This window comes from Gossypium hirsutum, chromosome A10 (assembly GCF_007990345.1).
Source record: "Gossypium hirsutum isolate 1008001.06 chromosome A10, Gossypium_hirsutum_v2.1, whole genome shotgun sequence".
NCBI classification, from domain to species: Eukaryota; Viridiplantae; Streptophyta; class Magnoliopsida; order Malvales; family Malvaceae; genus Gossypium; species Gossypium hirsutum.
Genome location: NC_053433.1, coordinates 2,729,956 through 2,753,891, shown reverse-complemented (window position 1 = coordinate 2,753,891; position 23,936 = coordinate 2,729,956). Strand labels below are relative to the sequence as shown.

At 30.7% G+C, this 23,936-nt stretch overlaps 4 protein-coding genes, 1 long non-coding RNA gene and 1 other non-coding gene across 8 annotated transcripts; 3 read left to right on the top strand and 3 right to left on the bottom strand.

Annotated features, from left to right (window-relative positions):
- Positions 1-132: 132 nt before the first annotated feature.
- On the top strand, positions 133-2,213 carry LOC121208565 (D-aminoacyl-tRNA deacylase). Its single transcript, XM_041079542.1, has 8 exons — positions 133-367; positions 441-532; positions 638-704; positions 815-845; positions 1,216-1,356; positions 1,753-1,778; positions 1,870-1,928; positions 2,027-2,213. Exons 1-8 carry the CDS (start codon positions 212-214, stop codon positions 2,055-2,057), a joined length of 603 nt encoding a protein of 200 aa, XP_040935476.1. The 5' UTR covers positions 133-211; the 3' UTR covers positions 2,058-2,213.
- Positions 2,214-2,476: 263 nt separating this feature from the next.
- On the bottom strand, positions 2,477-7,186 carry LOC107925022 (negative regulator of systemic acquired resistance SNI1). 3 transcript variants are annotated; one of them, XM_041079539.1, is made up of 15 exons: positions 6,855-7,186; positions 6,693-6,759; positions 6,478-6,571; positions 6,307-6,375; positions 6,110-6,199; positions 5,839-5,910; positions 5,257-5,338; positions 5,140-5,189; positions 4,802-5,005; positions 4,654-4,724; positions 4,485-4,554; positions 3,887-3,952; positions 3,611-3,760; positions 2,947-3,083; positions 2,477-2,793 (listed from the first exon to the last, which is right to left on the bottom strand). In XM_041079539.1, the coding sequence occupies exons 1-15, from the start codon at positions 6,988-6,990 to the stop codon at positions 2,724-2,726; spliced, it is 1,428 nt and encodes a 475-aa protein (XP_040935473.1). In that variant the 5' UTR covers positions 6,991-7,186; the 3' UTR covers positions 2,477-2,723. The 3 variants fall into 3 exon arrangements, with proteins under 3 accessions (XP_040935473.1, XP_040935474.1, XP_040935475.1); XM_041079540.1 differs by having other exon boundaries at positions 3,677-3,760; XM_041079541.1 differs by having other exon boundaries at positions 6,839-7,167.
- Positions 7,187-7,799: 613 nt separating this feature from the next.
- Positions 7,800-7,872, bottom strand: TRNAE-CUC (transfer RNA glutamic acid (anticodon CUC)). The gene has a single exon. It is a non-coding gene; the product is annotated as a tRNA-Glu (tRNA).
- Positions 7,873-8,357: 485 nt separating this feature from the next.
- On the bottom strand, positions 8,358-9,196 carry LOC107924977 (uncharacterized). The gene is made up of 2 exons (XR_001691891.2): positions 9,047-9,196; positions 8,358-8,715 (listed from the first exon to the last, which is right to left on the bottom strand). It is a non-coding gene; the product is annotated as an uncharacterized lncRNA (long non-coding RNA).
- A 5,672-nt stretch (positions 9,197-14,868) lies between these two features.
- Positions 14,869-15,965, top strand: LOC107925088 (ethylene-responsive transcription factor ERF091). The gene has a single exon (XM_016855653.2). It carries the CDS (start codon positions 15,064-15,066, stop codon positions 15,835-15,837), a length of 774 nt encoding a protein of 257 aa, XP_016711142.1. The 5' UTR covers positions 14,869-15,063; the 3' UTR covers positions 15,838-15,965.
- Positions 15,966-21,134: 5,169 nt separating this feature from the next.
- On the top strand, positions 21,135-23,098 carry LOC107924928 (rac-like GTP-binding protein RAC13). Its single transcript, NM_001405306.1, has 7 exons — positions 21,135-21,354; positions 21,429-21,516; positions 21,608-21,717; positions 22,175-22,238; positions 22,358-22,422; positions 22,526-22,591; positions 22,701-23,098. Exons 1-7 carry the CDS (start codon positions 21,256-21,258, stop codon positions 22,797-22,799), a joined length of 591 nt encoding a protein of 196 aa, NP_001392235.1. The 5' UTR covers positions 21,135-21,255; the 3' UTR covers positions 22,800-23,098.
- The last annotated feature ends 838 nt before the right edge of the window (positions 23,099-23,936 follow it).

Genomic DNA, 23,936 nt, shown 5'->3' with positions numbered 1-23,936 from the left:
AAATTTCAAATTTCACTCCAACTCTAAACATTTTCTATTATATTAAATAATTAATCAACCACTTCAAGTTAAATTCAAGAAAATCAAATTTAATTTTCTTTCAATGGGTGCAAATTTTAAGCCCATATGGACATAAGAACAATTTCCTTCAAAATTGGAGTCCAAAATTCCATTTTAATTTCCTATAAAAGTAGACTTAAAAGAGGACGCTATGCACAGTGTTTCAATTTCACCTTACTTTGCCTCCATATTTTGCACAAAAAATAAGCAGAAATTTCTTTTACCATCATTGAACAAGCACCACCGAAACCTACAAATCAGAGCGATGAGAGCCGTGGTCCAAAGGGTCGCTTCTGCTAGCGTCGAGGTCTGTTTCTAAACCCTAAACCTCGTTTCTTCTTCATATCCTAAACATCATTGGCTTAGCATTTTTCCCCCAGGTCGATGGCCGCATTGTATCGGAAATCGGACCCGGTCTCCTCGTTCTCGTCGGAATCCATGATTCGGACACCGAATCTGATGCCGATTATATGTAATGAATCATTTCCCTTCACTCTTTTCTTATCCAAATTTTTAAATTTGTAGTTACTTCTTTAATGTTGCGATGATGAAAATGAAATAATTAATCTTTTTGCAGCTGTAGAAAGGTTTTAAACATGAGATTGTTCACTAATGAAAGCACTGGCAAAGGATGGGACCAGAATGTAAATTTTTCCCTTTTTACTTTACTTTTTAAATCTCTGTAGTGAACTGAGGTTTTACTTTTACACTAAGGTTAAAGTTTGTGACTTTGATTTTTGGGATAATTCTTCAGGTCATGCAACGTAATTATGGAGTTCTACTAGGTAATTTCTATGCTTGAATATATATATATATACTATAGAATCTGGTAAGGTGAAAAAAAATATGTAAAAATATATTTATTAAAATTTTATATATATGAATCAAATAAAATTATCGTTGAAATGTCAAAGTTGAGAGGCTAAAATTCATGGTGATTTAAGTTCAAATCCCACTATTTATATATTTTTATTGATTCTATATAAAATATAAAAAGAATAATATAATTTACATTGTAAAAGGAATGGCTTTTTAGTCATTTTCTGAGTCGGTGTTCGTTAACTCGTGACACCAACTCAGTAAAAGGATAGAGATATATACACACACTTCATTTGTTTATTGGATTCTGAATTCTAAATTTGTTTGGCACCGCAGTGAGTCAGTTTACATTGTATGGAATCTTAAAGGGCAACAAACCAGACTTCCATGTAGCAATGCCACCCCAAACAGCTAAGCCATTCTATGAATCTATAGTTGACAAATTCAGAAAAGCTTATAAACCAGATGCAGTAAAAGGTTATATTCCTAGTTAACTCTCCTCCCTCCATTAATTATTTCCATTGGTTGATTTGTTACATGATTTTATGTCATTTTTAAAGTAAATTTTAAACCATTTGCAAAAGCATTCATGTATTGTTTTATATTATCCAACACCAAGTATAAAGATGTCCTTTGAATGCAAAATATAGAGAAAGGGAGATACATTGTAAGGTATACTTTGATTATAGATAATATCATGAATATAGAAAAGCTGACTTAAAGAGGCAAACTATCATTTTGATTCTTTTGAACCATTCAAGTAGGTAACACGTGATGTTTTGTCACTCAAACATGGCACAATTTACTATTTGTTAGATGATGGATAGCGTGTTTATAAAGTTATTTTGACTCTGTTTTGGTCATTTGGTGTAGATGGAGTATTTGGAGCAATGATGAAGGTGAGGCTGTGCCACAATCCCCCCCACCAAAATGTCATTTTCTCTTTATTCAGGGATGTATTTTGAATCGAATCTTTATACTTGTTCACAGGTTAGTTTGGTCAACGACGGGCCGGTAACAATGCAGCTCGATTCATCACAACCATCAAAGTGAGTGACTCTGATTGATTAACGTACGCAGTTATTATCATATGATTAGTGTTCCACAATCGAGTTAAAAACACTAAAACAAGGTTGAACCTTTTCAGGAATACAACTGGAGTGGCAGAGGAATCCTAAATTGGTGGGTTCAGTACAGTATGTTGTTGGCACATCTTTGTAGAACTTGATGCAAAGGAAATTATTTTTTAGGATGCTTCATTGATGTAAGGCAATAATTTACCACTTTTCAGCTGGAAGCTTAACCTTTTTAATATCAAATCAGCTTTTCAGAAATTTATTTTTATGTACTTGCTAAGCTCAGTAATTTGTTCTTTTTTTTCTGTCAATTGTGAAAAAGATTTTAAGCGTGTCAAAACTCTAAACGCTAGTAAATATAAACAAATATTTATATGCAAATATAAATTTCAAAATGATTACTTTAGTAATTAACTTCATTGATTATAAATAAATAATATAATTATAACCAATTGATATGAGCTTGCGTGTATTCGTACAAACCATTATTCTTCGAAATATAAGCTACTTTAGATGAAATGAACAAGAAATGAAATTTTTAACTAAAACGAAATATAACTGCACTAGAATTTTAACTAAAACGAAATATAAGCTTTATGGTTATGGTTTATAACCAGATTAGAGTATACCAACCAAATCAGCCGTACCAGAATAGAGCTGAAAACAGAGCTAGATAAAACTAATACAGTGATGGCCAAGCAAACTACTAACATTTAATAATGTGACCCTTTCGGAACCAGAAGTCATCTGCATCTTTCTCTCGGTTTCCTATGACGTCGAAATGATCATTGTTGCAGTAAATAGTGCTTCTTTTCCAAGAGATGAAATCTGAATCTTCCTACAACATGAGATAGACAATGCACTTGTTAGCAAAATCCGCATTGATATGTTAGCCGCTCAAACATGACCCTAGAGCTTGATTGCAGCTCATTTGGGATGTAATTGTTGCACGCATTACAAAGGAAATTACAGTGAGATAAAAGAAGCTTACTTATCTGCTTCTCTTAGACTATTGAAAGCAGCAGCTACGTTCTTAGATATTTCCACAAGAGACAAGCTGTCTATTACGGCTTCATTGCAATCAGGCATCCCAGGAAGATGTTGCTGAGATGTCAAGGACATATAGGCCTGGAACAAACATCATAAGAGCTAATCAATTAAAACAAAAAGGCAAAAGAAAAGAAAATTGTGGAGATGATTTCCATAACAGTTCTGCATTAGTACTCACTGCTTAACAAAGATCTTGAAAATCTCAGAGTTAATAACACCAAAGGAAAGAAGAAAAAAAGTTCCAAATTTTAGCTTCGAATTTAGATTCACATTAATTTCATCACTCATGTCTTGTTCTACAAGACTACAACCATAAAGCATGCAATTTTCAGTGTAGATAGTTCCAATTAAGTTTCTCAAATCTTGATCATATCAACAAGTTGAGCAAAACATAACATGATATGAATGAACATTTTGCATAAGGAACCATGGAAATGAACCCCACGTACTACCAATGAAAAACTCATCCATCCAAGCACCTGCCACTTCTTAACCCCGATATAATTGATAGCAGAATTTTTGTTGCTCCAGAAGACAATAAAAGAAACAACAGCAGATATTCATTTCAACTATCTCTACTCGCAAAAAAATAAGAGAAGACTTACAAGAAAAGCATGCGCCAAAAGCAATTGAATAACTTCTACATTGAGTTTTTTTATAATGCTTCTTACGCTGGTGCTATCTGAAAAGGACTTCAAAACTCTGAGAAACGTAGAATCTTCCGAAGGGCCATTCGATCTCCGAGTACGAACAGGCTATATTACAGAATAAGAATATTTAAATTATATGTTGTCCAGACTTTGTATCACAATTTGCAGTAAAAAATAAAAGTTCTCAATATAGATCATTGGCAAACCAGTTACAAAATCTTAGTTACTAACCTTAGCTGTGTATTTAAGTAAGTACTGCACAATGATTTCAAGCTTCCATTTAGGGTCATTAAAGATCTGAAAAAAGTGTATTCATGGTTGGAAATAATGATCATGTAATATGTCAATAGGAACAAAATTGCAATTAGAAGAGGAACTTTTTACAATGGTACTAAAAGATCAAATGAACTGTAGATATCAAAGAGACATTTAATAACATTTTATTAAAGCTGAAACAAATGCTGAGCTTGAGATATGTCAATAGGAGAAATATCCAATCAGAAAGGATATTAAAAATAGTTTTTCCAAAAGATTAGTTGAAGTCTGTCCTTGAAAATCCTAAAATTAAAAACTGATGAAACACTATCTGAGACTGATGACGGAAATGGACTACCTTCAAAAGTCAAAAGCAATATATAGTTGAGCAAAGTGTACAATCAAAGGACAAGGTGATGCCTAAGTGAATCAGCTGGATAAAAGGTAGCACCTGTTTGTTCACCACCTACCTAGGCAATTTTCTCTCCTAGATAAAGGACTTTTTTCTTTTATGAACAGAGACATTTTTTTGACGCGAAATTGTGTGTTTGTGCTAATATATATAAATGACAACCTGAAGAAATCGGGGAAGTATCTTTCTGTAATAGGTTAGCTCGTCCAAGATTATCTCTATCAGTGGGATTCTGCACCAAATCCAGACGTTAGCCACCTGATGTACATATACATATTAAACAAAAATACAAAGACCAAACTGAATCACCAAAACAGAGTCAAGCAATTACCTCAGACCATCCGATCTGGTAGTTAGACCTAGCATGTCGGCTTGCTGCTTTGACATGTCAATCTCCATAATCTAGAGGGGTCCACGATGTCACAGATAGTGAAAATGATTTAGAATCATCTTATATTTACAGATATTTGGGATCTAACCATTATTATAAGTTTCTGCATAGCCATACAAGTAGTCCTTTGAACTTCAAGTAATGCAATTGCTACATCAGTATTATGATTCTCGGATGATTTTTCATCAGAAGAGTCAGGCTCATTACGAATTCCAGCATAATCTTGGTACAGTCCACAGATTGTATGCAAACACTCTTTCATTAAAACCCTGTAGTTGACTCTTTTTGAAGCCTACAAATAAATCGAGCTTGAACAACCAATAAAAGACTGATGACAAAATAACTTTCAATGAAATATGTCAGAATGCAACTATGTAAGAAACAAAAGGTAGCAGAGAAATTAAAGGTTTAAAAACTGAAGCTGACCAGAAGCATGTTGATTAAGCACTCCCTCAAAAAGTTCCAGTTCATGCTTTCTGCAATAAACAATCTGTCAAAATTTCCTGATGATTAAGAAGCATAAAACATTCTATATTGGCTTACCTTTATACATACTGATACGGGCTAAAAAATCTCCTTCAAGAACATTGACAAGATACTGAAACAGTAACATATTTCCTAAGAACTGCAACAAAGTTGTTTTAGCAGCAGGTTGAAGTGTCAAACTAACTTAACAATAAAAAGAATAGACAATTACTATAATAGGACAGAAAATATAGGTCACTTACTAGAGAAAACCAACCCAATGATATAACTAATATGGATATTGCTAACAAATTCTCAAAGAGCAATCTTTAAGGATCGTTAAGTTACTATTTATAGTGACAATGTTTTGTGTTTAATGCAAAACTTGGTAGTTAATTGATAAACTCCATACGCATTACTAGAAGATTTTTTAATACGGTAACCAAAACGAGTGCCTTTAGCAAAACTAATTAATATTACCATGATCTTTGCCATTAGAATGAGTGACGAGTGCCTTTAGCAAAACTAATTAATATTACCATGATCTTTGCCATTAGAATGAGTGCAGTTGAAATACACAATCATATGAGAAATCCTCGGTGCTATAAGCAAACTATCTAAAGAATTGAAAGATGAAATACATGGAATAAGTACACAAACCTTAGTATCCAATCTCTGAGAATTTGTTTTATAAGCCATTTCAGCAAGGCCTGTTATTAATTCATGAAAACCCTGGCAATGATAGAGGAAGTCAAACAAACGCTAACGATGCTATTCTCAAGCAACAGCAGTATTGATTTATACAGTTAGCTTCCCTGCTATTACCACAAATTTCCCTCTCATACAGAAAGAGTTCAACCAAAAAATAAACCTCAATTATTTCATATCCTCAACAAGCATTCCAAGGTTTAAAACAGCAAATCCAACTCACATTGGGATCAAACAGTCCACCCAACTTTCTTCGATTAGTTTCTTTCTCACTAGACATAACATCTAAGGAAACCATAAACGGCAACCACGCCTAACAAGCAACAAAGTCAAAATTAAATAAAAAGGGGGAAATAAAATTAAAACGTAAAATCCACAAATACAGAAACCTTGTTAAACATAGTCAAGATGACTATTTACCTCTTCAATCACAACCAACTCAGGTGAACCATTACCAGATGATTCAGATACATAAATCCGAGGAAAACGCTGCATTAAAAAAATGTGTTATCATACTTTTTTCTTCGTCTTCCTAAATGAATTAAGTAACAAAATGATAAGTTAAGTAAATAAAGAATCAAAGTCAATTACCTTTTCAATCTCGTTCAGAAGCTCATAACTAGACATTATAAGTTCTAGAGATTTGCCTGCCCTTAGGATTTGAAACACCGCTTCAACCATTTTCCTTTAATTAAACAAAGAAAAAAGGGTTAATAATAATTTGAAGAGCAAATCAATCCTTCATACTAAAAAAAAAAACTGAATAATTTGAATTTAAAAAAAAAATAGTGAGAGCGTAGATTTACTTAGTTGGAGGTGTTCCGTTTTCTGGAACAATAGAAGCGATACGCACGGCTTCCAGAAAATCCACACCTAAATTCAACCAAACAAAATTACAATTCAGTAAAAAAATTACTGTTACAAAAATTAATCGGATGAATTGAATTCAAACCGGAGAGTGTACGAACGGTCATCTTTGGCATCTTGAGAATCTTTGTGAATTTCAGCTGAGTCGATGATGGCCAAAGTGTTAGCTTCTATGCAACCTCGGTTCATTCGTCCTTTTAGATTGCCACAATTATTGATGGTTTCCCTCTTTTCCATTTGGTTTTCTTCTTAATTTTTCAGTTTCTATTCAAATTTCAAAACCCTAGCTCTTTCTTATTCTCTCAAACTCTCGCAGGAGCAAAAGACTATGCGCGACTCTTTGGCGGGGGGAAAAGTAAGGGCCAATATAGTAAAGAACTCGGAAACCAGTTTAACGAGTGACAAACTCCCGCTCAAACTCCCAATTATTAATGGCAAAAAGAGTAAAAAAGAAAAATCCCAATTACTTTTGGTTATAATATGAAAAAGGTTAAATATGCTATTAGTCTCTGTATGTATTTAGAATTTTATATTTAGTCCCTATGCTTTAAAAGTTAAAAATTCAATCCTCTTATTTTTCTGATTTAAACATTCTAGTCCTATAACTATCATGTTTGTAAATTCTGTCATAATTTATCAATTTAAATGTTTATTTTTGTTAATCATATGCAATATTACGTGAAACTGTCTAATCAACATGTCATGATAAATTTTGACAGAAAATATTAATAATGTTATAGGGATTAACTTGTTTAGTTATTCATATGCCTAATGTTATATGAGGCAATCTAATCAAGATGTCATGATAAATTTTGGTAGAAAATACTACTAATGTTACATGGATTACATTTTCAATTTTGTCCAAGTACAAGGACTAAAAAAACATTTATGCAATATGAAATGAGGCAGTGTAATTAACATCTCATGGCAAAATTTGGCAGAAAATACTAATGATGTTACAGGAACTAAATTTTAAAGTTTGTCTAAGTACAGGGACTAACAAAACGTTTTAACCTTTAAAAAACTTCAAAAAATATAAAATAAAATTCCATTGCCGGGACTTGAACCCAGGTCTCTCGGGTGAGAGCCGAGTATCCTAACCACCTAGACTACAACGGAATGTTGTTGCAAGAGTGATATTTATAAGTTTATTTAAACTAGTTAAATTGAAAACTAGGGTTTAACCAGTTTGACTTCCAATCAATTTTAAAATTCACATAATTTGGTCCCTAGCACTGCTAACATTGTTGGTTGCTACTGTTAAAGTGATACATTGAATTTTTTAAAACAAATTGGTTGAACATAGTTTATTGGATTTTCCCTAATTGCATCACTAAATAACAATAAAAAAATATTTACATAATTATTTTAATGGTAGTATTATCAATTTAGACTTGCTAACGATCTTACAAAAGTAGAGGACTGGACCATATCAAATCAAAGTGGAAGGATTAAACTAAAAATTCTAGCATGGCTAGAGACTAAAATCATAAATTAGACTTCTTAAAAACAACAAATAAAACCAAATAGATCAACAAAGCTTACTAATCATACGAAGAGGTAAACCAAAAGATCCAGTAGAAAGTAATGGCAAGTAATTAAAATGATAGAAAGTATGTAACTATGGTGACTAAAATGATTAAAGTGTGTAACGACAATGATCATAATGGATGTACAACTCAATCCTTATCCAGGCCCAATATAACCTCACAGCCTGAATACCAAAACTAAAATAAAACCTAACACCACCCAAAACCCAACCTATCCTAACCCAATTACCTCAGCCCAAACCTTAAAGAATTAAACCCAAACCCACCAGCCCAAATACAATCCAAAATTAGGAAAAAGAAGAAAAAGAAAAAACCCTAATCTATTCACCCTAGGCACCGCCGACGTCCCATCGCCCCATGCCAGTCACCTGCTCCACCTGCTCCACTGCCCATGTCAGCACCGCCCACTTGCCTGCAAAGATTAAAAGAAGAGGGGACAGATAATAGTATAGAAATCATGTAAAATGGCTATAAAAAGCCAAATCTAGTACCCTTGTAACATTGGGCATTTGGTGATACATAAAAAAGCAATATTTGATTTTAAACACACAAGCAAGAACAGAGACCACAGCAATATCAAAAGCAGAAAATAGTCCAAACAGAGAATCAAAATCTAATAGCCCAAGGTGATTTTATTTGATTATTATCGTTTTTTTCTTTCTTTTTTTTTAAAACCTATTTACCCACATACACACATATATTATAAATAAACTTTAAAACGAAAAAAAGAGGAAGATTTTTACCGGTCGCCGGCGGCGAAGACGCGGCGGAAAAAAGTGGCGGTTCACCGGAGTGCTGGCCGGACCAAGGCACCTGCAGAGAGAAATGAGAGAAGAAAGAAATGTTTTTTTGAAGCAAAGTGAAAAGTGAAATATTTAAAAAAAAATCTGCCTTAAATAGCCGATCAAAACGACGTCGTTTTGGTCGGCCTTCCTAATGCCAAAACGACGCCGTTTCACGTGACCCGTGCGAGACCCGACCCGATACCTGAGGGTCCGTGTGTTTTGGACTAAGGGTATATTTCCCATTTAGTCCTTCCTCTTTTCGGCGTGCTTCAATCCTGTTCCTTTTTTTTTTAATTTTACCATTAGATTTTATTCTATTTTCATTTTGATCCTCCTTTTTTTTTAGGCTTCCTGGAACGCTGCGTTTTGAGGGGAGGGAATAATTTCCCTTTTGATCCCTGCCCATTCGTACGCGACTCATTTTAGCCCTTCAGTCTGCACTTCTCTATCTTTACTTTTAAAATTTATACCTAAACCTTCCTTTTTTATATAATTTAGCCCTTTTTTTGATATCTTAATTAAATTAATTAATCTAAGATGTTTGCATTATTATTATATTTACCATTAGCATTATTTTCATTACTATTACATTTTATTAATTATATTATTATAGGCGTTATATTATCAGTATTATTCTTACTACGTTTATTATTACTATTACCATTATATTCATTAACATATTATTATTTTTACTATACTATTATTATTCCTTTTTCTTTACTTACTAATATTATTGATATTAATATATATTAATGTATTGTCATTATCATTATTATTATTATTTTCATTATATTTATACTTATATTTATTTTATTCTAACACCATTTTTTTATTATTATTATTTTATATATGTATACATATCCTTTTATTATTGTTTTTTTTATATACATATATTTTAAATATTATTACCGTTATTATTATGACTTAACATATGGTTATAATTACTTTTATTTTTGATATTCTCCCTATTATTATCATCTTATTGTTAAACTAATTAATTTCACATAGTTATTATATTATACACCTTCCTTTTTATATTTATTTACTTATTACTTCATTACTAATTAATTTAACTTACTATTATCATTATTACTTATCGTTATTATAAATATATTGTTTTTTTTTCTTATTAATGTTTTCACTTTATTATTATTACTAGTTTTCAACATGTTACTAGATTAATTAGTTTTATATAGTCGTTATTATGTTATTATAGATATGCTCTCCACATTTGCTCATATTATTACTAGTACTGTTATCATCATTATTTATCACCTTATTATTCTTATTACTACTATTAAATTATTATTATATTTCACCTATTATTCTTTAAATACACTTATTTAGTTTTTATTCCTTACTCACATTATATATATCATTTATTTATAGATACACACATACATATATATAAATATATATATCTTCATATATCGTTTTAAAATTTAAAAGTACTTATTACTTGCATTGCTACTATTAATATTATCATTGCTATACTATCGTTTTTAGTTTTAAATAATGATTGTTTATTTATTACTAGTTTTTTTTTTAATTTCAAATATTTTAGCTTAATTATTATTTCCTTTTCTGTTTTTAGTTCGTTTCTTCATTTATTTATTTTTTCAACTCTTATTATTATCATTCATATTTGCTTCTATGTTTATTCTGTTATGCCTGTCAATATCGAAATTTGAATTTATTTATGCATTCTTTATTATCTCATTTTATTGCAACTTATGTTACGTTAACCTTGCCCCGAAGAAAATAAATTTTTCATAAAGAGCGATACTCCGTACTTGGAATTTCGAGAAAATCGTGCATTAACTTACTGGGTTTCGATTCTTCTCATCTTACCTAAATAACGGAATATTCTTTTAAATCACAATACGAGTTTTAAAAAATGTTTATTTTCAGAGATACGAGGTGTGGTGCCCTAATTTACCGGGTATGACATTTTGTTACTTCGAAATAAGATTTTTCGCAAATAAATGCAATATTCGGTGTTCAGAAATTCGAGAAAACGTGCCCTAACTTACTGGGTTTCGATTTTCTTCGTTCACCCTAACTAACCGAATATCCTTTTGAAAAGTAGTTAAAATACACGGATTTTTAAGTAAAAGGCAAGTTCATTCTCAAAAGTTCGAGATGTTGTGTCCTAACTCACTGGATATGACATTTTGTTGCTTCGAAACGAGAAGGTCTTTAACGTTTGAATGCTTTTTACAAAAAAAAAGGATCGTATTTTAAAGTCTTTCAATTTTTTTTTTAATTTTCAACACTAAGATACTAATTAATCAACTAGGTACCAATTTTATTTTTCGGAGTTACGAGGGTGCTAATCCTTCCTTGTGCGTAACCGATTTCCGAGCCCATCTTTCTGAATTTCGTGGACCAAAATTGTTGTTTAAATAAATCAAACTACTTATTAAAAACAACCACTTGTACAAGGTGACCCGATCACACCTTAACAAAAAGGATTGGTGGCGACTCCCATTTTTTATTTTCATTTCCAAAACTTAAGTCGATTCTCGTTTTTCAAAAAATAGTTTCGACAATGTAAACTCTTTTTTCAATGCTCAAAAAAAAAGTTTATGAAAGTTGAGAACTAACTGTGTAGTTTACCCCATATATAGTGTAATATCAATTATTTTGACAAAAACTACTTTGGTAAATTTGGGGTTAACCTTTAGACGAAACTTTATATAGAAACTATTTATCTAAACATTGTAAAAAGGCAACTATTTGACCATACAACATTAAGATATTTGGAGGTAATTGATTTTTTGAATATCTAAATAATTGGTAAGTTCTCAAGCCCACAATAGATCCAACTTAGTAGTCTCATGGCAACCAGTGTGAAGCTGGTCTTTGGCCTCCACCGACATCTTAGTGTAAGTTGACACTTTCATTGTCCTTTTAGCCAACTACTATCTTGCTCCACCTCCTCGTCACTAATTGAAGATCTAGTCCTCTTCTTATCCCCTTCCCCTATTAACTCAAATATCCATTTTAGCATATTGGTTCAGTGTTCGAGACCATCAAGGGAATTGGATCATCAGATCTTTCAAGCATATCCCACCTACCAACAACGTTCAGGCAAAGCTATGAGCCCTTAAAGACGGACTTCAATTAGCCAAAGACTCAAGCCTAGTTGATATTGTGATTGAAACCACAAATATTCAATTAATGTCCAATAATATCTCTTCTAATATTATTCTTTCCCTTTTGATTGAAGAGTGCAAAATGGTTTATCGATTTTTTACTATTAAACTTCTTTAACATATCTTTCGTGAAATGAATAAATGCACTGTTATATTAGTTCGACTAGGGAGTAATTTTCAACCTCTTTCTCTTCGGATGGTTCTTACATTTTTTTTTCATTTAATGTCAGTACTACTCCTAATAGTTTAGACCATTTTTACTAGTTGATAAGTAGGGGTGTATTATATATCGAACTTTTGACTCTTATAATGTGTTTATGACTCTAATTCTCTTTTAGACTAAAACAAATTATTGTCACAAATTCGACTTACCATTTTAATCCAACCCTTATTCAATTAAATTAACATAATCAATTTAACCAAAATCAATAAAATAAAAAAATGTATCGTTTAAATCGATTTGAATTAACTTTCACACAGCCCTCACCAAACAGTGACGGGAAGGGGAAGAACATAGTCAATGTAGAGCCGTAGTTTTCATAAATCCCCCAATTCATTGAATCCTAACACAGCCGCATTTGCGTAACACTCTCCAATTTTCCTTCGGTTTTAATTAAAGACTTTAATCTTCCCTTTTCTTCAGCTGAACTTTTTTTGTTTCATTTTTTTTAAAACGTTGAATTGTGTGGTCTGATGATGTATGCAGTGAAATTCCCATCTATCAAATGATTTCCATATTTAGTGTGGGTTAAGATGAGCGGTACGATATGATGTGTTTAGTTTATTTTTCGTCTCACATTACAATATCGTTATAGTATTTAATCTCACCGTCATTGTTATTTTTACATTAATAGTAGATAAACGTAGCACCCATTTAAATTCACACTTAAGCCTAAAACGGGCTGTATTGAATACATTTGCTTTGAAAAAGAAAACAAAAATTATCCAAACCCTCAATCTCTCGTCCTCCTACATTGACAATAATGCTTATGCCATTCGAGCTAAAACTCAATCGGTAGAAAGTTTCTATACTTATTTGAACTAACTTGCTCCCAATAATTTATAAACCAAAATAAATAACGCAATCTTAAATTGTCATTGTTTACTTGTTTATAAAATTATCCTATTTATTTTGAAATGGATTAAATTATTTTTTACTAGAGTAGACTAAATTACTTTTGATTCTATAGGAATCTTTTAAATATTTATTAAATTCACACCTACAATATAGGTGAAAAATAATTTGTTACAATTATATCTATAAAAAAATTTACATAAGAAAAAAATAAGTCTTTTGTTGAAATGATGAAGTTAAAATAGTAAAGACCATGATTTATGCTACTGATAATAACCTTTCTAAACTTTGTTTAATACATAATTTAAGCAAGCAAGTCTAGCAACTTAAGTTTTGACATGTCATGCTAGAGCGTAATAGATTGGCGAATTGCATTGCCAAAGTTATTACTAGCGATTATAACAAGTTACTGGCTTTTAAAGACCCACCTGATCATGCTCGATCATTGTTTAAAGAAGATGCTTGTCGAGAAATGGTTAATATAAACTCCCATCAGCATTATTGTAGCTAGTTCCTTGCACTAATTTATTTTCTACCAAAAAAAGAAAAGTAAAAACCATTCACGTATATATATTATATTTTAAAAAAGTCATAATATATTTATATTTTGTAAAATATTTCAGACATCAATTCAATATAGTATAGATTTTAAAATTATATAATATTAATTATAATCATATGTATATAATATTAATTATAATCATATTTATAATAATTATAAGTTACCTTAAATTTAAACAAAAGCTTGTGATACATAAAAATATATGAATATGGCATACAATATATATATTTCATTGGCCATAATCTGTACTGAAACTGAGACAGCAGATTAAAATAATAACCTGAGGAGATAACCTTTAGCAACACAGCTGGATTAGAAAAGGAATGTATGAAATAGTATAAAAGTCCCAAAATACATTATTAGCTTAACAACATAATAATAATAAAAAATTAATTGATTTATTATTCAGCCAGCTTTCAATGTCCCTACACTTCTGCTGTTTTCTTTATTTAATTCACCAATTCATGAACTACAGCAAGGATTTCGAGAGAAGAAGACATAGGCGTAATGATCGATTAAACCCCTAATGTTACTTATTTTTGACACTTTGGTCCTAAACTTTTTTTTTTGGATTACTTTAATCTTTAACCTTTAAAAACTAGTCAAATTGCATGTTTTTGGATGGGAAAATTGATTGATCTGTTAAAATTTTAACAAGACTAATATGGTGTTCAAAAAAAGCTAATAAAAATTATTTTAAAAAAATAAAAAAATTCATAAAACTTAAAAAAAAACTATCAAAGTCAACAATGGAGTATAAGTAGATTAACACGCGGACTGTCATATCAGCATTATTAAAATTTTAACAATTCAGTTAGCTTTTTCATTAAAAATATAATTTAACTAAATTTTAAATATTGAGGGCCAATATATCAAAAAAAGAAAAGAATTAAGGCTAACATGTTAAAATGAGTAAACTTCAGGAGCTAAACTAGTCATTATGCCAAATATATATAAATAGAAAGTTCAGGTGTATCTGCGCAAATTAAGTTTCCAAATCTTTTTTTTAAAGCTACCAAATGATTAAACCAACCACATAAGTCAATATGCTAGCCTTAAAACACACTAATCCACGAATTTAGCAGCTCACTTGATTAACCCACAAGTTTCCCAACTGGAATTTTTTGTGGAGTAGGTTAAAGGCTGAAATTACGCGTATATTCGTTAATTATATATATAAATGTATGTATACTATTTCTCCATCCTCAAAACCCTATACTGTTCGTTGATAACAAAGATGGCTGTTGAAAGCAGACAAGACACAGCATCTGATAAGCTGTTACTTGAACATGTATGGGCGAACTTCATTGGTGGAAAAGAACCAAATACAGCAGCAGAACCTTCCATGGAGATTTTAGAAAGACTGCCAAGTCTTGGGAGGTGGATATCAATGGGAGCTGATGCTTGGGAGGGTCTTCTTGATGGGATTATTCCCTCAGGCAACAAAATAGACCAATCATGTAATGATAAAACAAGCAGTAAAGTGTGTTCCATGAGAGTAGATAAGGTGGCAACGACCAGGCATTACCGTGGAGTAAGGAGGCGGCCATGGGGAAAGTACGCTGCGGAGATACGAGACTCGTCGAGGAAAGGTGCTCGTGTTTGGCTAGGGACATTTGAAACAGCCGAGGAAGCAGCGAGGGCGTATGACAAGGCTGCTTTGAGAATTAGAGGTCCCAAGGCATATCTAAATTTCCCATTAGAGACAGTTGCTAATAAGGCTACTATGGTTGATAACTCAAGAACTGGTCTCGGCTGTGTCGGAAATGTTCCGAACGACCGGAAAAGAGGGTGTCGAGATTGGGAGCAAAACAGGGAGTTTGTGATGGTTGAACAGCCTACAATGAAGAGAATGGCAAGTGTTGCAGAGCAGGTGGTTGAAGATGGATATGGTTTATTTGAGTTTCCGGATTTGGGGAGTGATTATTTAGAGAGTTTATTGTCTTCTTTCTAACAGTTCGGAAATAGGTAGCCAACTGACTGTACATTCAAATCGGTTGATCATCATTGCTTGAAACATTCATTACTGTTTATTGTAATAGCAACGGTGGTATTGTAATTGAATTAGGACTCATTTGAAAATTTTTAAATTTATTTATGTAATGTATTTTTGTTTTATATTATTATAATATAAAGTAATATTATTTAAATTATTAAATTTAATTAAAATATCCCAATGTCGAATATTAATGCATCTTTTCTAGTGATAAATTCTTAATTTTATAACTCAAAAATGAATAATTTTAAATTACATAGAAAACATAATTTAATTTTGAATATTAATATATCGAGTAGGTTGTTGAACTGATTTAAATTAAATAAATTATTAAAAACATAAAAAAATTAGAAAAAAATTAAAATATAAAATCTAATTCAACCGATTTTTATCTTGATCCAAATTAATATATTGATTAATTCTCGGTCTAACCGGTTTAACTGAATGATTTTAAAAACATCATTAAATTAATTTTAATTTTAATAAACAATTATTTAATATTTAAATTTTAATAATAAAATAAAAATATTATTCTAATATTAATATAGTAATATAATAAAACAATAAAAAATTTCTCTGAAAACCTATACCCAATCCTATTGATGTAATCCTCATTTGAAATTTTATACCAAAATATATATATATTTAAATTAATAAAAAATTTATTCAAATTTATATTCTTATATATCATAGGTAAGAGATACCATTTGATGGTTGGCAACCATACATGAGTGGGAACCTTGTAAAATAAGTTTTTGGAGTAGTGAAATTTTGTACTAAATCTATTTAATTGAAAACCGGTTAAACTGAATACTTGCATAAATTTAAATTGGGTTTATTATTTGAGGGGTTCACTTGCGGTCCTTGTAAAGTTATTGTATTAAAAGTTAGATTGTATTTTATCTCATTTACTAAAAATATGGGCAAATTAATCCATGTGTATTAGATAAAGAAGCAAATTGATAGTTTTTGTTAAATATTTCATCCATTTCCACAATTAAAAATTGGCGTGGCTAATGAAATAACTAGACAGTTACACGTAGAGTACCAAGTATACCTTATGCTTGTAACAACCCCTAACCCCAAGCCGCCACCGGAATAGGGCTACGAGGTATTACCAGACTTATACACTAACATTTATACAAAACCGAGTCATAAACTTTACATTTCAAATCAATTCTTATCAAATTTCATTTTAAAGTCCTTAATATGGGCCTACGGGGCCCTATATATGTTTTAGAAGTGATTTGAGACTAAACCGAGAACTTTGGAAAATTTCCCTTGAAGATAGGGGCACATGCCCGTGTGGCTTGGGACACGCCCGTGTGGCCTAGAACATGCCCGTGTCCTGCAGCTGTGTGATACATAGCTAGCTACTGACTTAAGCCCACGGCTAAATGACACGCCTGTGTGTCAAAGCCGTGTAATATTTAGAAGGTTACTGAGTTTCTTACACGGCCATAAGGCACGCCCTTGTCCCCTAACTGTGTGACACCATGTAGGCTTGATTTAAGCCAAATTGCCACCCCTTTTAGAGGTAATTTTCACAAGCCATATTATATAACATTTATACCTAAAAATTTTCAACCAAACAATTATTTCAAACCAAAACAAGTATATTTCATTTTCCAATCATAAAACATCACATTCAACATAGTTTGCATACTTAATTATTCATATAATTACATTACTAAATCAAATCCTATACGTGCCATGTAAACCAAAAAGTTATTTAACAAAATCTACCGGAGTAAATCTGGATAGCGTGACCCTTGATGTAGATCCGATCCTCCGTATGTATATAAGTCAATCTACAAAACAAATCACACACACAAGTAAGCTTATAGAAGCTTAGTAAGCTCATAGGCATAATAACACATATCTTACAGAACACTGTACACAATTATATATGTATTAGTTAAACTATTTCATCCTGCAAATCACAACTTCATTAATAAACTCATTTGAATGATTTTCATGATGCAATTCACGAACTTAATTCTTTTGGGCCCATTTCTTATTTATTTCCATTGTCAAATTAGGGAACAATAATGGAGTTGAGTGCTTCATTATCACATTGCCATAGTAAACTATGGACTTTCTCATTATCATACATCACACACCAAAGCCATAGCCCTGCCATAGTCTTATACGGATCACATATCATACCGATGCCATATCCCAGATATGGTCTTATACGGAATCACATAATCACATTATACCGATGCCATAGCCCGGTTATGGTCTTATACGAAAGCATATATCATATCTTTTCCGTCAATTCATTATGGTCATAAAATGAAAGCACTCAAACCATTGTTTCAACTAATTTGTTCTTTTAGTTACACATTGTTCTTAAGTTAATACAATTTGATAATATTCATCTACAATAAAATACTTACAATCATAAGATTTTCATATCAAACATTGAACTTTTCCATATGAACTTACCTGGGCTAATTTGCAAAAGTCGTAGAAATTCAGGAACTATTCTTGAATTTTTTCTTTTCCACGATTCATTTCGTTTTCTTAATCTATAATTATAAAATCATTCCTTCATTAGCATCTATTTCAATTCCATTCTATTTCACAATTTATGCCCTTAATTTTCAAAATTACACAATTACCCCAAACTTTTCAATTTTTACAATTTAGTCCCTATTCAATTTATTCATCAATCAAACTAATTCATTTCAAATATCATTTTATCTAAACACTACAAACTACTTCACAGCCTTTGACATTCCAAGCTTCAACACAAAACCCTAATTCCAACAACTTTCACAATTAGGTCCTAAAATAAATTTCTATGCAAATCTCTTCATAAAATCATCATATAATAAAATTAAAGCCTTAATTCCATGATAAATAATCATAAAATTTCAGCACTTACTCATGGTAACTTTCTAAAATATTCATAAAAGCAAAAACTATTGAATTAGATATTAGGACCTAATTGCAAAAGTCTCAAAATCACAAAAATCACAATAAATAATCAAGAATTGAGTTTACATGTAATAAAAATATGAGAGAGCAGCTTAAAAGAACCCTTCAATGGTGTTTTTTCTGGAGAAGATGAAGAAAATTGAAGAAAACTAGATTTTTACCTAATATATCATATTTTACAATTTAATATTTACCCAATTCCAATTTTGCCCCTTGTTTACATTTGATTTTTATTTTCCAACACACACCTGCCGTCCAGCTCAATAATAGGTGTTTAATTCCCTATTTAGTCCTCATTTAATAATTATTAGAGCTATTTAATCACATTTCACAATTTTGCACTTAATTCAATTTAGTTCTTTTTATCCAATTCACTATCGAAACCTTAAAATTTCTTAACAAAACTTTAATACTAACTTACTAACATTCCATAAATATTTATAAAAATATTTATAGCTCATTTTATGAATTCAAGGTCTCAATACCTCGTTTTTATCTTATTTATTCTACAAATTTCTTTTAATTCATAATTTCACTAATTCAAAATTATTTCTAAAACAACACTTAAATTTTACTTACTAATGTCTAAACTCACATGTCGGATTTAGTGATCTCAAATCACTATTCCGAATCACTAAAATTTGGGTCGTTACAATGCTGGTGTATGAGAACCAATTTTTAATAGTAAAACTAACCAATTTTTAATAATAAAACTGACTCCTAGTACAAGAGCTTTTATTCATTCTTCTATTTTGCTTTCCTCTAGGCTTGGCAATCGAGAATTTTCTTGTGTTACAATATAATAAATACATCGTAGAAATAAATTTTATTCAAATTGAAGTCTTAACCATCTTTAATATTTGTAGATGTAATTTAAATGAAAGATAAATACATATTCTTGGACATGTATTTTCATCTTAATGTTTGTGGCTTTGGTGATAGGTGTATTGATGTACGATGTCTTTTAAATCACATATCACATTTTGAGTTTGTATGATGATAAGTCGACATAAACGAAATATGGTGTGATCTTCACTTTTGAACTTTGATAAGTCACCAAACTTTAACAAAGTTTGATTGTGTACATATATATATATATCTTCAAATTTTATAATAAAAATTGTGTTTAAATAATTTACAGTTATATTATTTTTTTATCTCTAATTTTATTTGTCACCAAATTTTTAGTTGATATTTTAACATAAAAAAAATTGTACACATTTACAAGCCCATATACAAATAATTATATAAATATTCATTAAAAAATATATTTAAATATAGGATATAAATATAACTATTTTAGAATTATTCTACTTTAAGATAACATAGGTTAAATGTATAATTAATAAGGTTAGTTTATTGTAAAGATGAGTATATATGTCGTAAACATAATCACTAACCATTTTTATTAACTTCTTGGTTTTGAAGTTTCAAAAAGAAAATGGAAGGGAAATTTGAGAGTAAGTTCATGTTTATATTATACATAATGAAGTTGATGTTTTCTTCTTTTTAATATTTTTATACAAAATATTTAAATAAAATAATTAAGGATTGAATGAAAAATATAATGAAAGTCGTTTTACTAATAGTCATATTGCATTTTGTCGCATCTACTTAAATAATAGATAAATTAATTATGGTACATTAGATCAAAGAACAAACTAGATTTTGTCCCATTCTATTGTTAAAAACTGGTCCGTTTACATTAAAATAAGGTACATGTTACATGCCACGTATAACTATCTGGTTATTCTATCAATCACGCTAATTTTTAACAGTAGAAATGAATGTAATTTTTAAATAGAAAGGGTCAAATTGTTATTTGATCTAACACGTAGGGATTAATTTACTTATTTTCTAAAGAAATAAGTAAAATATAATTTGAATCTTAATACAAAAACTTTCATGATACTTTTATCATATTTTACTTATAATTTAATATTGTGAGAGTAACAAAATTAAAAAACATAGAAACACCAAAAGTTAGTTATGGTGTGACTCATATACACAGTTAAAATTTGAATAAATTTTTTTCTTCGTCATTAATTCCATCATGGGTTTTTTTTTTTCTAGTTAAGCCATAATTATCAAAATAATCATCATTAATCCTATCAATACCCCGCCCTGCCTCCCTCCCTCAATACTTAAACCCAACTAACACCCAGCACCAAACGCACTTTAATAGCCACCTATTTCTAGCCATGTCCTTGCACTTAAAGAAAAGTAAAGCTAACCTGCAATCATTCCATATCGAGGCCTCAACAGATAAAGTTGGTTGATGGGTTTGCACCAAGTTGTTAAAACCCGGCCCTCAACTTCCCTTTTCTTTTCATCCTCCCCACTCCACACCCTCCAATTTTCTTCATATGGTTCTATTATAAGTTCTTTATAATCACAGAATCAAGATAAGTCCTCAGCAAACAAAAAACAATGAGCACTGCAAGATTTATCAAGTGTGTCACGGTCGGTGATGGAGCTGTGGGGAAAACTTGTATGCTCATTTCATATACCAGCAATACTTTCCCAACGGTAATGATGGGGTTCATTGAATATAATTTATGGTGAATTATGGTGATATTTACAATGGGTTTTTGTTTTTATAGGATTATGTTCCAACAGTATTTGATAACTTTAGTGCCAATGTGGTGGTGGATGGCAGCACAGTGAACCTTGGCCTATGGGACACTGCCGGTAAGTTTCATGTGCCTGCAAATTTGTACTAGCCTTATTATACTGACCATTCAAATCAAAGTAATGAGTTGATTTGTGTAAAAATTTTCAGGGCAAGAAGATTATAATAGGCTAAGGCCACTGAGTTATAGAGGAGCTGATGTGTTTTTGTTGGCCTTTTCTCTTATAAGCAAGGCCAGTTATGAAAACATCTACAAAAAGGTCTTCTTCTTTTTTTCCTTTTTTGCTGCCATACCTTACAATCTATATAGGTAACATGAAGCATTTATGCTAGGAGTCAGATTGTGTTTTGCCTCTTGAATTAAAAAAATAGGTAAATTAATCTCTATATCTTAGATCAAAGAGTAAACCGATCATTGTGTTAAAAATTCTATTCATTTTTATTGTTAAAATTTAGTCATTGTATATTGGTATAAGATTCATGCAGCACGCCATAGGTAATCGTCTGGTTATTTCTTCCACAGCACCAATTTTTAGCAGAAGAAATAGATGAAATTTTTAAAATGAATGGCTAGTTTGCTCTTTCATCTAAAGAACATGGACTAATTTATCAATTTTTTAAATAAATAAGTTAAAATACAATCTGACTCCTAATACAAGTTATTTTCCTCCCAAGTTACTTGAATTTTACATAAAAGCTCTCATTCATGGCTGACAGTGGATCCCAGAGCTAAGACATTATGCTCATAATGTACCAGTTGTGCTTGTTGGAACCAAACTAGGTAACCTAATTCTCCATCATAATTGACACTGCCCCAAGCTTGAGAAAGAACCCAGACTTCTATTGCACAAAAACATCTTGTTTTTTTTTTTTTTCATTTTGTCTCGAATTGAATTGCAGATTTGCGAGATGACAAGCAGTTCCTCATTGATCACCCTGGAGCAACACCAATATCAACATCTCAGGCAAGTTTCTAAGTAAACATTATATGGTTATTTAACAACATAAATGTACTTTAAAACTGTTCAAAAGCTCATCCTTTTGGTTCAATGGAAACTTGGTAAACAGGGAGAAGAACTAAAGAAGATGATAGGAGCAGTTACTTATATAGAATGCAGCTCCAAAACCCAACAGGTACCCGGAGATATACAGTACCTAAACATAAACAGTAAAACAGACAAGAAGTGTAAAAAAAAAACTAATAACTTTCCATTGTTCTGGTTTTTTTTTTTTTTTTTTGCAGAATGTGAAGGCTGTTTTCGATGCTGCAATAAAAGTAGCTTTGAGGCCACCAAAACCAAAGAGAAAGCCTTGCAAAAGGAGAACATGTGCTTTCCTTTGAATATTGGATCATTATTACAGTCAAAAACAGTTAACAAAAGCTGTTGCAGATAAACACTGAATCTGCTATAGTTTGTTTTTGGTTTACATATGTTCCACGTGAAACTATGAAGCATCTCTAAGAAAACCCAAACTATCATATCAACCCATCGATCAATGAATCGATTTCAATTTTCGCAGTATAAGTTCCTTTTAATCCTTTCTTTTTACTTCATTTTATAACGAATTCTATGGATAATGTTCCCTACAAACATGTCATTACAATGTTTAATTATAAATTCCATTCTTCTATTTTACTAAGATATTAGTAACTTCAAACTGCTGATTTTTACTAATTTATTATTTATAAATTGTTAGAATGATTATTTTTCAATAATTTAACAACAATATTTAATATTATTATTATTATTATTTCTCAATTTTTATTAAACAAAAACATAAATTTTTGACAAATTAAAATAAATGAATTAATTTCTCAATTTTTCGTGCAACTATTACAAAAATCCTTCATAGTCCTAATCTTAATTTGATGCAGAGGTGATAATAATCTTAATTTGATGCAGAGGTAATAATGGGCCGGGTTTGAGCTGGACTTAAGCATGATATTGACGTACTTTATATTTTTCCAAATTCAACCCAGCTCGAAATATGAGTCTAAAATTTTGTCCAATTTAATCCAAGCCCATTTTAAGTTCGTCCATATTATTTTTTAATTTAAAAAATTTATATCATTTTATTTTAATATTTAATTATTTTATATATTTTTTATTTATTGAAAATTTTTATATAGTCATCTTAACATTATGTTAATGTTTATATTAGAGTAGTATTATATATATTTAGTATAGGTTTATTTTGTTAATAAACTTAAAAATGGGTCTTGTGGGCTAGACTTGGACCTTAAATGCTCAAACTCAAACTTAATTCATATTTTAAACAGGCTTAATATTTTTATTTACACTGTTTCAAATTTTTCGGGTGAAATATCTTCGAGTCTAGATTAATAACACCACAGGTCTAATTTGATGCTCAATGAAAATGAAATCATATTGAGCTTAATTAATATTCCATTCTTCTTTGCTGAAAGACCAAGCAATTCGAGTTACATTAAGGTTAAAGAGTATGGGATCCGCCAAAC